The 16,847-nt window shown below is 42.0% G+C and overlaps 1 protein-coding gene across 2 annotated transcripts in view; it reads left to right on the forward strand.

Annotated features, from left to right (window-relative positions):
* Window positions 1–16,847, forward strand: part of ascc1 (activating signal cointegrator 1 complex subunit 1) — a 59,257-nt gene that overhangs the window by 5,861 nt on the left and 36,549 nt on the right. For both annotated transcript variants that reach the window (XM_060854229.1, XM_060854228.1), the window contains exons 3-5: window positions 3,590–3,689; window positions 10,932–11,029; window positions 13,891–14,069. In XM_060854229.1, the coding sequence (XP_060710212.1) occupies window positions 3,590–3,689; window positions 10,932–11,029; window positions 13,891–14,069 (377 nt within the window). The remainder of the gene's footprint in view (window positions 1–3,589; window positions 3,690–10,931; window positions 11,030–13,890; window positions 14,070–16,847) is intronic.

Genomic DNA, 16,847 nt, shown 5'->3' on the forward strand with positions numbered 1-16,847 from the left:
GTCCTTACTGTCTTTCTTAAATAATGGTACCACGTTAGCCAACCTCCAGTCTTCTGGCACCTCACCTGTGACTATCGATGATGCAAATATCTCAGCATCTAAACCTTTAACACTATGGCAGTCCCAGTCTATATTCAGAAAATTAAAATCCCCTACCATAACTACCCTATTATTCTTACAGATAGCTGAGATCTCCTTAGAAGTTTGTTTCTCAATTTCCCTCTGACTATTAGGGGTCTATAATACAATTCCAAGAAGGTGATCATCCCTTTCTTATTTCTCAGTTCCACCCAAATAACTTCCCTGGATGTAATTCTGGGAATATCCTCCCTCAGCATAGCTGTAATGCTATCCCTTATCAAAATGCCACTCCCCCTCCTCTCTTGCCTCCCTCGCTATCCTTCCTGTAGCATTTGTATCCTGGAATATTAGGCTGCCAGTCCTGTCCATCCCTGAGCCATGTTTCTGTAATTGCTATGATATCCCAGTCCCATGTTCCCAGCCATGCCTTAAATTCATCTGCCTTCCCTGTTAGGCCTCTTGCATCGAAATAAATGCAGTTTAAATGATTAGTCCTACCTTGTTCCTGCCTGCCCTGACTTCTGTTCTCAACTGTACCAGTCTCAGATTGATCTCTTGCCTCACTATCTCCCTGGACCCCCCCCCCCCCCTTACTAATTTAAATCCTCCCGAGCAGCTCTAGCAAATTTCCCTGCCAGTATATTACCTTCCCATTGTTTTTGTGTCATCTGCAAACTTCCTACTATATCCAAATCCAGGTCATTTATGTGCGCTGAGAAAAGCAAGAGTCCCGCTTCCACCCCTGGGTGAACTCCATTATAAACCTTCTTTCAGCCTGCAAAAAGATCTGTTAACCATTGCTGTCTGTTTGCTATCACTCAGCCAGTTGTGTGTCCACATGGCGATTTAATCCAGTCCCTATGTTTTGTGTACAAGTCTTTGTGTGGTACTATGTTAGAAGTCTTTTGGAAGTCCATGTACCCCACACAACAGTCTCTCTGCTGTGTCTTGAAAACCTTCAGCAAATCAGTCAGACCTGATTTTCCTTTCAAACTTTTCTCCGAAGCTTCTGAATTTTTTCATGTGAATATTTATTTTATCCTAAATAATTGTTTCGGGCAACTTCTCCACCATTGAAAGGCTGAGTCTCAGTATTAATATGATGATTTCTGTTTCTGTGATTCACAGCTACCTGTCATGCTTTCCCTTATTTACATTAGGAGTTTGCATATTTCGGTGTTGAGTGCCAATTGCAAATACTGTACTGGTGCACTCCTGGGGACTCCCTGTAAATAGCTGCATTTTCCTGCAAACGCCTAACAAATACTGACACGTCCCTTGGACTCCCTGTAAGTGCTGGCGTACTCCGGGGATGCTTTCAAATGGTGCACTCCTAAGGACCCAGTGTCCTCACCTTTGAAAGGCAATTAATTTTCAAATAATATTCATAGTACATGAGCATTGCTGACTAGGCCAGCGATTATTACACATTCCTAATTGTCCAGTTGACAGTTAAGAATCAGTCAGACCTTTAAAAAATTCATTCATAGTACACGGGCCAGCATTTGTTGTCCCTTGAGAAGGTGGGGGTGAGCTGCCTTCTTGACCCGCTGCAGTCCATGGGCTGTAGGTAGACCCACAATGCACTTAGGCAGGGAATTCCAGAAAGTCATCTGGAGTCACGTGTAGACCTGATGAGGATTAGATTAGATCCCCTACAGTGTGGAAACAGGCCCTTTGGCCCAACCAGTCCACACCAACTCTCCAAAGAGTAACCCACCCAGACCCATTTCCCTCTGACTAATGCACCTAACAATGTGGACAATTTAGCATGGCCAATTCACCTGACCTGCACATCATTGGATGGTCGGTTTCCTTCCCTAAGGACATGAGTGAACCAAATGGGATGTAACAACAATGAATAGTGGTTACATGGTCACCATTTGACTGGCTTTTAATTCCAGATTTAATTAAATTCAACTTCTATCGTCTGCCATGTCCTCAGATCATTAACCCTGAGTTCTGGATATATAGTCCCGTGTCATTACCAATTCAGCACTGTCTCGATTTAATATGCTGGAAAACCTGCAAGTACAAAAAACACTAAAGAATTCTTGAGCCAATTCCAATGACACTATGCCTTCCTACAGTCAAATAGAGTCCTGATGACCTCCTGGTGGCTGTGATCCTCTTGCAGAGCCCAGATTGAAACCTTTTTTATGCAGTGTCAGGAGCTGCGTGTGTGATGTTTTACACTTCCACAGAGCTGTTTGGACTGTTCTGTCATCTCCTGCATCACATCCATAAAACAGCAATCTCACTAATTTGGCCAGTCAGACTAGAGATGGCAGCTAAGCACAGACTCTCCACCTGCTGTGCGAACGCTGCCTCCTGCAGAGGCGTTCAGTAGTCCCCAGAATGACATTCAAAATTAGTTCATTGCACAATGTTACCTCAGGCTCTTCAGTGTAAAGGTTTGCACGGTGTTGGAGACTCAATTGCAGTAATTAAAACCTAAGATGAAAAAACAATTAAAGTTTCTTCTTTGCCAGTGACTTCAACAAGCTGAAAACTGGTGGAGCCAAGCAAAAAAAAATTTCCAATAATTCCTCACCAGGAAAATATAGACCTGGCTGTGATAGTAATAGGAAAATTATTTTCTTCTCTCATTACATTTCACAATCAAGCTCTTAAATGGAACAACAGTGTGATGAGGTAAACTCAATTCCATTTTTATGCATTTTACCTGCAGTGTTTTTTTTTAGATTACTTACAGTGTGGAAACAGGCCCTTCGGCCCAACAAGTCCACACCGACCTGCAACCCACCCATACCCCTACATTTACCCCTTTACCTAACACTACAGGCAATTTAGCATGGCCAATTCACCTGACCCGCACATCTTTGGATTGTGGGAGGAAACCAGAGCACCCGGAGGAAACCCACGCAGACACGGGGAGAATGTGCAAACTCCACACAGTCAGTCGCCTGAGTCGGGAATTGAACCCGGGTTTCAGGCGCTGTGAGGCAGCAGTGCTAACCACTGTGCCACCGTGCCGCCCATGTTCTGTACCACTTTTCAATTCTTGCCCGACTGCTGAATACAATTACAAGAAATTGGAGTGGGAGTAGGCCATTCAGTTCCTCCTGCCATACAGTAAGATTGTAGCCTCAAATCCACTTCCCAACTACTCCTGCTGACCATTTGACTCCCTTATTAGTCAAGAATCTATCTGCTACTGCCTTAAAAGTATTTAACAAACGTGCCTCCAGTGATCTCTGAGGAACATATGAAATAGAAGCCCCATTAGCTCACTCTGCAGTTCAACAAGATCAAGCTGATATGATTGCTCACATTCCTGATTACTGGTAAATTTTGCTTGAGGAGACCCCATAGTTTTTAGACTGCTCATGTTCCCTCAGACTGAAGTAAGCTCTAGAATTTCCTATTGTAGCAGAGATGGAATATCAATGTCTCACCGTTTCTTACATAATATTTATGTCAGTGCTTCAACATAGATGGGAGCTCTGAGATGTTGTAAGTGATTTTCCGGGTTTTTGTTTTGCAGGAGTTATAGACTGTATGGATGAGCCTTGTGATTCTGTACTTATAGAGCAGACAGATCGGGGCTATCGATGCTCCATGGCTGTGCCTAGTGCTCTATACAAGTGAGTTGACACTATTTGAGATTTGCAGGTGCGTTTGTTTGTTTGAGACACTGGCCCTTTTCCATTTGACCTGATCACAGAGGGACAGGAAAGATCCAGTATCCTCGCCAACAGCAACAGAGTCAAACAGCATCACCAAAAGCAGATTAATTAGTTGTTCATGTTCCATGCAAAATAGCTGGTGTATTTAGCTGCACAATGTGCCACTGACCTTCCAATAAATTCATTTTTATGTGGTCCTGCAAAAATCAGCCATGTTGCTTTAGTGGGATGTTGGAAAACAGTTCACTGGTCAGGACCTGTTTTCTCAATTTTCTATTTGTAGTGTTTTCAGGGAGGCGCAGAAGCTCTCCATGAAATAGAGTCATAGAGATGTACAGCATGAAAACAGACCCTTCGGTCCAACCCGTCCATGCAGACCAGATATCCCAACTCAATCTAGTCCCACCTGCCAGCACCTCACCCATATCCCTCCAAACCCTTCCTATTCATATACCCATCCAAATGCCTTTTAAATGTTGCAATTGTACCAGCCTCCACCACATCTTCTGGCAGCTCATTCCATACACGTACCACCCTCTGCGTGAAAAGGTTGCCCCATAGGTCTCTTTTATATCTTTCCCCTCTCGCCCTAAACCTATGCTCTCTAGTTCTGGACTCCCTGACCCTAGGGAAAAGACTTTGTCTATTTATCGTATCCATGCCCCTCATAATTTTGTAAACCTCTATAAGGTCACCCCTCAGCCTCCAACGCTCCAGGGAAAACAGCCCTAGCCTGTTCAGCCTCTCCCTGTAGCTCAGATGCAGGAGCATTGCCATTAAGGAATGGGCGGAGTTCATGACCAATACTTCAAGCTGACCATAAAGCTACATCACGCTTTGAGTCCAAAATCTATAATGACGAGACAGAGAAGTAAATAAAAGGAAGCGAGTCCCGCACTGTGGATTCCGCCAGCCTGTAAGAAGTCTTACCCTATTCCCCCAAAGAGCTGTCGGTCAAGGACTGGCCTCTTCAGTCACACGAAGACTCAGGGAGCCGGGATCTTATCCTCCTCAAAACTGAGGGACAGCTGACAATGACACTTTGATACTCATGGTGTGAGAAGGTGCTATGCGAATGCAAAATTTTCCTTGTTCTCTATCACACCTGGGGATTATGTAATACTGAAAGTCTATGCCCAAATATAAGCCAAATATTGTTTACTCTTCTCAGGAACTTGATTGGCCATTACTGGATTCTATTCTAAATTTGTGAATGTTGGTAATTAATTTTTAACTGAACTGGAAAAGATGTTGGTGCTAATCCTGTGTATGAGCAGTGAAACTGTTCTTGGCAGCAGATAGTAGTCAGTTTGGTTTTGTTTTTCTATGTTGCCACTAGGTGGCTGTGTATAATGCAACATTCAGCTCCTACCTTCACTTTATAAACCCTTTCAATGTAGCAAATCCTCCAAGATTTTTCATGGGCTGAATGGAACTTGGCAGGGTGGGTGGTGGTGATAGGATTGGAGCAGAAGAGGAGTTAGGAAGAAGGATGAAGTTATTGATTATAAAGCTATTGTGCTAGAAATCATATGTTTCACTGGTTCAGCCACTGGTGAAATATTGTGTACAATTCTGAGCACCACCCATCGGGCAAGGTGTAAAGATCTTTGGAAAGGGATCAGAGGAAATCTAGCTGGATATTATCAGGGATGAGAGGTTGCACTGCATTCTTTCGAATAGAGAGAGTTGGCGAGGTGACTTGTTTAAGGTTTTTGAGTTGAGCGGCTTCATGGCATAGGACATTGGCATCAGTTTTGTAACCGGGAGGATCTGTACCAATGGGACGGTCTCCACCTGAACCGATCTGGAACCAGTGTTCTAGCGAAAACGATAAATAGAGCGGTCACTAGGACTTTAAACTTGTGAGTTGGATGGAAGGGAAAAACGACGGAGTATGGAATCAGGTAGAAAGATAAGCAGCAGGTTAGCATGTGTGCAAGGTTTAAGTTCAAGGCAGACGAGGAATGAAGCAAAAAGGAAGGGAACTCAGGATATATTACTTGAGATGCTGGAAATCATGATAAGAAAATTAGCATTAAGGCACTTTACTGAATGCTCGTGGCATTTGGAATAAAGCAGATGAATCAACAGTACAAATGTGCTGATTATGATATGGTAGGCATCACAGAGATGTGATTACAGGGGTTTCAGGACTGACAGTTAAACATCCAAGGCTTTACAACTCATCGAAAAGACAGGGAGGTGGGCACTGGGGGCAGGGTGTCTTGTTAGTTAAGAATGAAATTAAATCTATGGCACTGAATGACATAGGGTCAGATGATGTGGAGTCTGTGTGGGTGGAGTTGCGGAACCACAAAGGCAAAAAAAAAATGGGAGTTATGTACAGACCTCCCCGCAGTGGTCAGGCCAGGGGCACAAGGTGTACCAGGAAATAGATAGGGCATGTCAAGAGGGCACGGTCACGGTGATCATGGGGGACTTCAATATGCATTTGGACTAAGGTGAATAATGTTGTAGGCGGATCCATTGAAAGGGAATTCATGGAATATTTACAGGATAGCATTTTGGAACAGAGCCCACAAGGGAGCAGACTTAGTGCTGTGTAATGAGCCAGACTTTATAAAAGATCTTAAAGTAAGGAAACACTTAAGTGATCATAATATGGTAGAGTTCAGTCTGCAGTTTGAAAGAGAGAAAGCAAATTCGGATGTAATGGTCTTGCAGTTAAATAAGATAATTACAGGGGCATGAGAGAGGAACTGACAAAAATTGACTGGAAGCAGGGCGTAGAGGCGAAGACAGTAGAGCAACAATGGCAGGAGTTACTGGGTGTAATTGAGGACACAGTGCAGAGGTTCATCCCAAGGAAAAGAAATATTATCTGGGAGATGGATTAGACAGTCATGGCTGACAAAGGAAGTCAGGAAATGTATCAAAGATAAAGAGAGAGCCTATAAAGTGGCCAAGCGCACTGGGATATCAGAAAATTGGAAAGACTACAAAAACAAACAGAGGATAACAGAGAGAAATAAGGAAGGAGAGGATCAAATATGAAAGTAGGCTAGCCCGTAATATTAGAAATGATAGTACAAGTTCTTTTCAATACATAAACAAGGGGCAAAAGTAGACATTGGGCCGCTCCAAATTGATGCAGGAAGGCTCGGAAGGCGATAAGGAAATAGCTGAAGAATTTACTAAGTACTTTGCATCAGTCTTCAGAGTGGAAGACAGGAATAATATCCCAACAATTAAGGATAATCGGGGGCAGAGTTGAGTATGTTAGCCATTACAAAAGAGAAAGTGCTAGAAAAGCTAAAAGGTCTAAAAATCGATAAATCTCCTTCCCTAATGGGCTACATCCTAGAGTTCCGAGGGAGGTGGCTGAGGAAATAGCGGAGGCACTGACTGTGATCTTTCAAAAATCACTGGAGTAAGGGAAATTCCCAGATGATTGGAAAATCGCTGTTGTAACCCTGTGGTTTAAGAAAGGATCAAGACAAAACGTGGAAAATTATAGGCCGATTAGCCTAACCTCAGCTGTTGGTAAAATTCTAGAATCCATCGTTAAGGATGAGATTTCTAAATTCTTGGAAGTGCAGAGTCAGGTCAGAACAAGTCAGCCTGGATTTAGTAAGGGGAGGTCATGCCTGACAAACCTGTTAGAATTCTTTGAAGAGATAACAAGTAGGTTAGACCAGGAAACCCAGTAGATGTTATCTATCTAGATTTCCAAAAGATCTTTGATAAGGTGCCTCACAGAAGGCTGCTGAGTAGGGTGAGGGCCCATGTGTTCGAGGTGAGCTACTGGCATGGATTGAGGATTGGCTGTCTGAGAGAAGGCCAAGAGTTGGGATTAAAGGTTCTTTTTTGGAAGGGTAGCCGGTGGCAAGTGGTGTCCCAAAGGATTCAGCTGTTCACTTTACATATCAATGATCTGGATGAAGAGACTGGGGGCATTCTGGTGAAGTTTGCCAATGATACGAAGTTAGGTGGACAAGCAGGTAGTACTGAGGAGGCGGTGAGGCTGCAGAAAGGTTTAGATAGTTTCGGAGAATCATCCAGGAAATGGCTGATGAAATTCAACGTGAGCAAATGTGAGGTCTTGCACTTTGGAAAAAAGAATGCAAGCATGGACTATTTCTAAACGGTGAGAAAATTCATAAAGCCAAAGTGCAAAGGGATCTGGGAGTGCTTGCCCAGGCTTCTCTAAAGGTTAGCTTGCAGGTTGAGTCCGTGATTAGAAGGCAAATGTGATATTGTCATTTATCTCTAGAGGGTTGGAATATAAAAGCAGCGACATGCTTCTGAGACTTTATAAAGCTCTGGTTAGGCCCCATTTGGAGTACTGTGTCCAATTTTGGGCACCACACCTCAGGAAGGACATACTGGCACTGGAGCGTGTCCAGCAGAGATTCACAGGGATGATCCCTGGAATGGTAGGCCTAACATACGATGAACGGCAGAGGATCCTGGTATTATATTCATTAGAGTTTAGAATGTTGAGTGGAGATCTAATAGAAACTTACAGATAATGCATGGCTTAGAAAGAGTGGACACTGGGAAGTTGTTTCCGTTAGGCGGGGAGACTAGGACCCGTGGGCACAGCCTTAAATTAAAGGGGGTCAATTTAGAACGGAAATGAGGAGACATTTCTTCAGCCTGAGAGTGGTGGGCCTGTGGAATTCATTGCCACGGAGTGCAGTGGAGGCTGGGATGTTAAATGTCTTCAAAATGGAAATTGATAAATTCTTGATCTTGCAAGGAATTAAGGGTTATGGGAAGAGTGTGGGTAAATGGAGGTGAAATGCCCGTCAGCCATGATTAAATGGCAGAGTGGACTCGATGGGCCGAATGGCGTTACTTCCACTCCTATGTCTTTATGGTTTATGTCAGGCAATAACCAAAATATGTAAATACAAAATAATTTAGTGCAAAATCTGGAGGAGTTTGAGAATTTGTTTTTCCACCCTGAGTTTTTGGGAGTTGGATCACTTTCCCCAGAAAAGGTAGTAGGAGCTTATTGCTTCAATAATTTTGTTTAAAAAAAGGATTGGGCAGTTACCTGAGGGTGAGGAAGTTTTCAATGTTACTCAGTTTTTAAAAAAAACTGGGAGATGGGTCTAAGCACATCTGCTCTTTCTAAGAGCTCACAGTTCCTTGAACAGTTAGTGTAAGCTGTGACTTTTAACTGATAAGACATGGAGATTTTCTGAGTGAACCAGTCACCCTGTGCCTCTTTAATGACAGACCAAATGGCTTTCTTTTGTACTGCAAGTTTCTGTGACTCCTGGGAGGGGACAGCGTGTATCATAGCAAGACAGAAGGGTACAGGGAGAAAATTCCAGCAGTACGAGGAATTAATGATTAACAACAGTCCTGTCAGGACTTGGGTGGGGGAGTGTTGGGTCCTATTTGGCAATTAATGACAGGAGATAGAAAATGGGGACTAATGTCTGGTTCAAGGGGATCTTGTTGTCAATAAACAGACATAAAGACAAAAAGCATTTTTTAAAGACCATTTAGTCCAACAAGCCCTTACACATGCTGAATGATCTATGGGTGTGTACCAGATACTGGAAGTTGATTCTTCCTAAGTTTATACTTAATGTTGAATTGTTTTTAATTTTAAAAAATGCAGTTTGGATTGGAGAAGTTATGTGTAGATGCCTCACTTTGCATGCACTGTATCAGTTCAAGAAGGAAATTCATCACACATTTGACAGTTAGGAATCGGACAATAAACTCTGGTCTAGCCAGTGATGCCCACATCTTGCAAAATAAATAATGAAATGACCAGGGTTGTGTTTGCATTTCATCAGTAGGTAACCAGGGGCAAGTTTGTGTCACTTCTCTCCAATAGAACTGATGAAGTTTTATTGATGGGGATAATTTCCCCTTCACTGAACTTATAATTCTTCTAAGGTTTTAAAGTGAGGTATTTTTGCCTGATAAAAATCCATTGTAAATGGTTCACATTGTAAAGATGGTATCTTTTCATTTTTCTGTCAGTATGATTGTGGATTAAAAAGGGAAAACATCTTCAAAAACCCAAAGATTGTTGAAGGATGACTGTAGTTTTCAAAAGGGAAGGACTAGGAGAAAGTGAGGACTGCAGATGCTGGAGATCAGAGTCGAGGGTGTGGTGCTGGAAAAGCACAGCAAGTCAGGCAGCATCCGAGGAGCAGGAGGGTCAATGTTTTGGGCATAAACCCTTCATCAGGAATGATGAAAGGCTTATGTCTGAAACGTCGATTCTCCTGCTCCTTGAATGCTGCCTGACCTGCTGTGCTTTTCCAGCACCACACTCACAACTGCACTTTCTAAAAGCAGATTACCTGACGTGTTGTAAGCAGTAGTGAAGTCTGGTTACAGGCAAGCCAGGGACTGTGTACAAATGGAGCTATGGCCAGCGGCAAGTAGCTGATTAGTCTGTGGACTCATAACTAGTTATCGATGACAAAGACCATCATGTGATTGGCTCCCAGGTAGCTGTTGGTGTGAAAGTTTAAGGAAGAAGCTATCAGACCTCTGGAAATAATTTGAATATTATCTCCAGCCTGAAGATAGCTGGCTTAATTCCCCTTATTACTTACTATAAGCTGTGGCTTTAATAGGTTTGAGGCCTTCGTAAGTGAGAACTAGTTATCTGTGCTACTGCAAACAAGTGAAAGGACCTGGAGAAGGAATATCAAGAAATAGCATTCTGATCAGCAAAAGGATTATCTTTCAAGAAATCTTGTGGACAGGGACCATTGAACTGCCTTCCCAGTCTTTCTCTCAGTTATAGCATGCGTGATTTTTTTTAGTCTGTCTGTATGTGTGCAGCAGGAAGTTTATAAAGGTTTTGACAAGTGGAGTTATGTCTTGACAGTTCATAATTATTAACTTGTAGCTAGAATCTATTTATTTGTAACAAGCAGCAATCTAGCTACAAATATCTGGACTGCATTTTCTGTCAACCTGATCTAAATGGACAAGTAAATTGTGGAGTTTTGCATACTGTTATAAAATCTTTAACTTTTGTGATGGCTCCAGGAATAACAGGACTTAATACCCCACTGAGATATGACAACACATTTCACCATTCAGGGGGTGACATATAGATATTTGACCTTTCTGGGGATTGATGCTTCAATATTAGATCTGGCAAAACGTTATGGAGGATTCATTCTTGCCAGAAGTCAGAGCAGAGTCATTTTTTTGTGATTTTAAATCATCATTTTACTTTTTCCACAGATACATAATTGGGAAGAAAGGGGAGACCAAACGGAGACTGGAGAATGAAACACGAACTTCCATAACCATTCCTAAACCTGGAATAGAGGGAGAGATTGGTGAGATTCAGTAGGAATTCAAAGGCAAAGTTTTATTAACATATGAAATTAAGCTGTAAGAGGGAAGCATACATCTTTTTAAGCACTGTTTATCAAGAATTCTGATCCAGCATGCAACAAGTATGGACAACATTCAGGCCTGGACTGATAAGTGACAAATACTGTTCATGTCACAAGCATCTCAGGAAATGGATGTGGGTTTGCTCGCTGAGCTGGAAGGTTCGTTTTCAGACATTTCGTCATCATACTAGGTAACATCATCAGTGAGGCTCCGGATAAAGCAATGGTGGCATGGCCTGCTTTCTATTTGTGTTTAGGTTTCCTTAGTTGGTTGATGTCATTTCCTGTGGTGATGTAATTTTCCTCGGCGGAAAACTAGCCATCAGGATACATGATCAACTATCCATAAAAAGACATGACCCTCTCTCACTAGTATCCTCCCATACGGATGAGGAAGGACACCACTTCAACTGGGACAACACATCCATCCTAGGACAAGCCCAACAGAGAGACACACGAGAATTCCTCGAAGCATGGCATTCCAATTGGGACTCTATCAACAAACACATTGACTTGGATCCCATTTACCACCCCCTGAGAAAAAGAACAGGAAATGACATCACCACTGGAAATGACATAACCAAGCCAAGGAAACCTAAACACATAAGTAGAAAGCAGGCCATGCCACCAGTGCTTCATCCAGAGGCTCACTGATGATGTTACCTAGTATGGTGACAAAATGTCTGAAAATGAACCTTCCAGCTCAGCAAGCAAACCTACATCCAGAACCTCAACCCAAGCTACAAATCTTCTCAAAACTCGCCATTTCAGTAAATGATCACCTTCCTTTCATTGCTATTCACAAATTCCTTACCGTTCACATCCTGGGTGGGTTTGTCACCATCGAGCAGAAGTTATTTGAGCCAACTCCATACATATTGGGGATACAGAGTAGATCAGAGGCTGGGAGTTCTACAGCAAGTGAAGAACCTCCTACCTAACACTGAAAATATGTATTAATAGCAGATATAGGCCATTCAACCCTTCAAATCTGCTCTGCCATTCAGTAAGAACATGGCTGACCTGTTTGTGTCATAGATTTCTCATTCCCATCTGTTCCTGATAACCTCTCACTTTGTTACCTCCTAAGGATCTATCTAACCTCACCTCAAAGATATTAAATGATCCCTCGACCAACTCCAGCACCATGGGCTGCCTTTGAGGTGGAGTGCTCCAAAGTGGCACAAACCACTGGAAGAAAGTTCTCCTCCCCTCCCCTTCCTAAAAGGGTATCTTTTCTGCATTCGCCCACAAGAATCTTTTCCACATCCACTGTGTCAAGACCGTTCAGGATCTTTTAAACTTCATTCGAACTATCCCTTGCTGTTCCGCACTTAGGCTCAGCTTGGTTGCGCACATCTAGTCTTGTAAGACAAACTACTCATTCTGTATATGAATCCAATAAACTTTCTCTGAGTCACTTCCAATGTATTTACATTCTTCTTTAACTGGCAACCAAAACTTTATCCTGAATTCAAAACCATGTTTCACCAATGCCCTGTAAAGTTGAAACATAGCATCCTTACTTTTATGTTCTTACCGTAATAAAATCTAGCATTTTCTCCCCAATCTGTTCATGGGATGTGGGTGTCACTGGCTAATCCGGCCTTTAGCACCCATCTGTAATTTCCCTGGCAGTTGAGCCATCCACATTTCTGTGGATCTAGAGTCGCATGTATTCCAGATGGCAAATTTTCTTCCCTAAAAAACATTAATGAACCAGATGTTTCATTCTAACAATCGACAGTGGTTATATGATCTCCATTTGACAAGCTTTTTTTAAATCCAGATTTTAATTGAATTCACATTTCACAAACAGCCATTTTTGAATATTAGTTTAAGATTCTGGATTGCTCGTCCAGTGACATTACCACGACCTCCCCATTCCCTTAAATTTGATACTTCTCTTAAGTTCTTTAGTTAATCATGAATTTTGGGTTCTCCTCTTGGAATTTTTCTTTAATGATAGTGTTGTATTTATCATGAAATATCCCCTTAAATGTTTGCTACTGCTGTTTTGATCTGTCTCCTAACTTAATGTCTGTTGTGAGATATGTGTGTTAGTATTACTGTGCAAGTAACACGATGTCTAAAACTTGTTCACCATCATAGTGTTAATCCATAGCCAAAGCTCCAAGCATTTAGCATAAGACGAAAACTTTATCCTTCAGTTGTGATGGTAAATCAAAGCCTTGTTGACTTGATCTGACGATTTGAGGCGATGGTGAAGATCCTGCGGCATTATTTAATTACTTTTGGTGCTGATCTCTGTTTGTCACTCAAACAGTGCCAAATAAAATCCACCTGGTCATTTGTTACATTGCCTCAGTAGCATTCACATTATAAACCTATAAGGAAAATCTCACTTTGGGCAAAGTTTAGCATTGTGAAGGAAAATGGCCAGCCCTCACTTATGCAGCCACTGCACTTGAGGTTATGATTGTATACACGCCGTAGAGCAGTGAACTTTGCGTCACAGCCGAGCAGAGAATACTCTGTGGTATGAGAAAAATAAACTTAAATCTAACGTATGAAACAGAAACAGAAATTGCTGGAGAAACTCCGACAAGTCTGGCATCATCTGCAGGAAACGTTAATGTTTCAAGTCCAGTGTCTGTTCTGAATCTGCATCAGTTTACAATGATGACGATTCACCAAACTAGAAACGTTAACTCTGCTTTCTGCCCACAGATGATGCCAGGTCTGCTGAGTTTGCCCAGCAATTTATGTTTTGTTGTTTCAGATCTCCACCTTCTACAGTTCTTTGTTTTATTTCAAGTCTGATGTTGTCTTGTTTCTAGTCATCGCTGGACAGCAGCGAGCGGGTGTTGCATCAGCACAGACCAGAATTGAAGTGATGTTGGAGAGCTTCCGCAGAAAGCAACCCTTCACTCATTTCCTGTCTTTTGCCATTAATCAACCCAACATTCAGGAACAGTTTTTGAAATTTAGAGAGCGTGTGTTGGATGAGTGCTCCCAGGTACGTTACCACAGCTGACAACAAGCATTAGCTCCGATACGTGGGGATAGGAAAGGATGTGGGCTTGAAGCTAAAGGATATCTTCAAGAGAAAGGGTGATCTTGGCAGGTTCCATTACTGATATTTTTGAATGGTGAAAGTACTTTAAAAAGAATTGACATTGATATCGATTTCGTGATTTCAGGGACTTGCAGCCAATAGTTACTTTTGAAGCAAAAATAAAATCTAATAAAATCTGAAATAAAGATAGATAGAAAATGCTACAAATACTTAGATCAACACCATCTGTGGAGAGAGAAAAACAGAGTTTATGTTTCACGCTTACGACCTGTAGGAGTTAATATTCCCTTCCCTAGTCTATCAGTATACATAATTGCTCTTTATTTATGCAAGGTACACTGAAAAATAGTTACACATCTCAAGCTTATCTGTACATTACTTCAACCATAAGTGGCCTAGTTTTCTTTTATTCATTCCCTGGATGTAGGCATCACTGCCTGAATCAGTATTTATTGCTCATCCCTAATTACCCACAGGGCAGTTAAGAATCAGCCACGTTGCTGTGGGATTTGGAGTCTCGGGGAAGCTGGACCAGGTAAGGACAGCAGTTTCATTCCCTAAAGGGCATTAGTGTACCAGTTTGGAGTTTTTCAAATAATCAACAATGTTTTCATGATCATCATTAGATTCTAATTCCAGATTGTTACTGAATTCAACTTTCACCATCTGCCATGATGGATTTGAACCTTGATAGAGTCTCCAAATTGTTACCTGGATCTCTGAATTAATAGTCAGGCAATAATACCACTAGGCCATCAGTTTACATAGTCTTGTCCAAGGATCAGACCAAAGTGAGTGGATTAACCTGCTCCAGTCTGGCCTCCAGTTGCTAATCCCTTGACTCTGAGCTAACTATCATTCTGGGGCACCCTTCCTTATTCCATACAAACTGGCCTGGATGGTGATACCCACATCCCTTGAATTATTTTTTTTTAAATTGGGGTCTCTTGCAGCTGTTATGTATTGTACAGATAAGCTTATGACGTATAACTATTTTTGCTATATCTTTGTAGTGTATCTTTTTCCTTTCCATATAAGCAGTATGTATAATCAAATTTCGGTCCAATCTTCAGCAGTCAATCAGTTTGACAACTGGCAAACGTCACAGATGTTGCCCTCTTCTTTAATTGGACGGTCTTCTCATGGTGCCACGGTGGCTCAGTGGTTGGCACTGCTGCTCCACTGCACCAGGGTCCTGGTGGGAGTTTGCACATTCTCCCTGTGTCTGCAGGAGTTTCATCCAGTTGCTTTGGCTTCCTCCCACAGTCCAAGATGTGGAGGTTAGGTGGATTGGCCATGCTGAATTGTGTTTTGTGACCAGGGATCCGCAGCCTAGATTCATCATGGTAAATGTGAGGTTATGGAGATCAGGTGGGATGCTGTTTGAAGGGTCAGCATTGGCTTGCTCGGCTCTGCATTGTAGAGATTCTTTGATTCAATTTGGCTATTTGCTTGTTTCCCTTGGAAAGAGGCTTGTTTCTCCATTTTAACAAACCTTGACCTTTGGCTAGCTTACTCACGGCTGCTGCAGTTTTTGATGTCTAATCAAGCATTTGATACTCCCACAGCATGATCCCATGGTCAACCACACCTTGTCTTACTGACAAATGGTACATCATATCTCATGCACTGCATTTGTCATAAATCAGAACATCAGGCAGACACACTATCACCCTGCTGAGTTACAACATATAATTCAAACACCCATATCTCTTCACAAAACATTAGAAACTCACAGGGTCATTTCTTAATGAGTTGGTCACCATCTGAGCAGTTGACCTTTCAATAGAGCAGTCTTTGTATTCTTTTTCTCTCTCATTTTGGTTAACCCAACAAACTCAGGGTTACCAAAAGAGAAAATGCTGGAAAATCTCAGCAGGTCTGGTAGCATCTGTAAGGAGAGAAAAGAGTTGACGTTTAAAGTCTAACTGACCCTTTATCAAACTCAGGGTTACTGTGCACGGACCTTTTCATCAGAACATTCCATTGTGTGCACTTTAGTTTTGACGTGTAGTTGTTGTTGGGCTGCTATATTTCCTTCACTGCAGTTTACACACAGGATGCTTCCCAAAACAGCAGTGTTGATTTGAGAGATCAATCTAATTTGGTCCTCTCTGAAAACTTGCTTTCAGTTTTAAAAAATTCTTATGATTCGATGGATAGTCAGCCATTCACCCAGAGCGTGAAACATACAACTTGGAATCAATTGCCCTCTCACCCAAGTAGTTTGTAAACTTGCATCATTAAATTCACACACACAGTGTACTCGTGTATTGGCCTTTAGGGATGAGGAAGATGGATAATTATATGTCACAGCTATTTTCCAGACCAGTTGTGATCTGCAGCAAAAGCCAATTAACAATAGGCTATTGCTTAATTATGTTAAAGAATATTGAGAAAGATATGCAAATGTGTTAAGTGTTCATCGAATATGGAAATTTAAACTGATCAAAGGTTTTATTTGATCAAAAGAGCAATGTTGTTAATTATGCCAAGGCACTGAACCAGTTTGATCCTTTGATTCCTTTGAAGGAATGTTACCTTTTATGAAATTGGCACTTCAAACTCAGCTACAGCTTGTAAAATTGATCCAGATCTTCCCTGAGGCCATTCCATTAATGTCATGCAAGCCAAAATGACAGGAGGCTTGGAGCTGATGTTGTGCGGACTGAACTGATCCCAATTAGGTAGCTCGAGGTACCATTTCCTATCAGTGTT

The sequence above is a fragment of the Hemiscyllium ocellatum genome, chromosome 43 (assembly GCF_020745735.1).
Source record: "Hemiscyllium ocellatum isolate sHemOce1 chromosome 43, sHemOce1.pat.X.cur, whole genome shotgun sequence".
In the NCBI taxonomy this organism is placed as follows: domain Eukaryota; kingdom Metazoa; phylum Chordata; class Chondrichthyes; order Orectolobiformes; family Hemiscylliidae; genus Hemiscyllium; species Hemiscyllium ocellatum.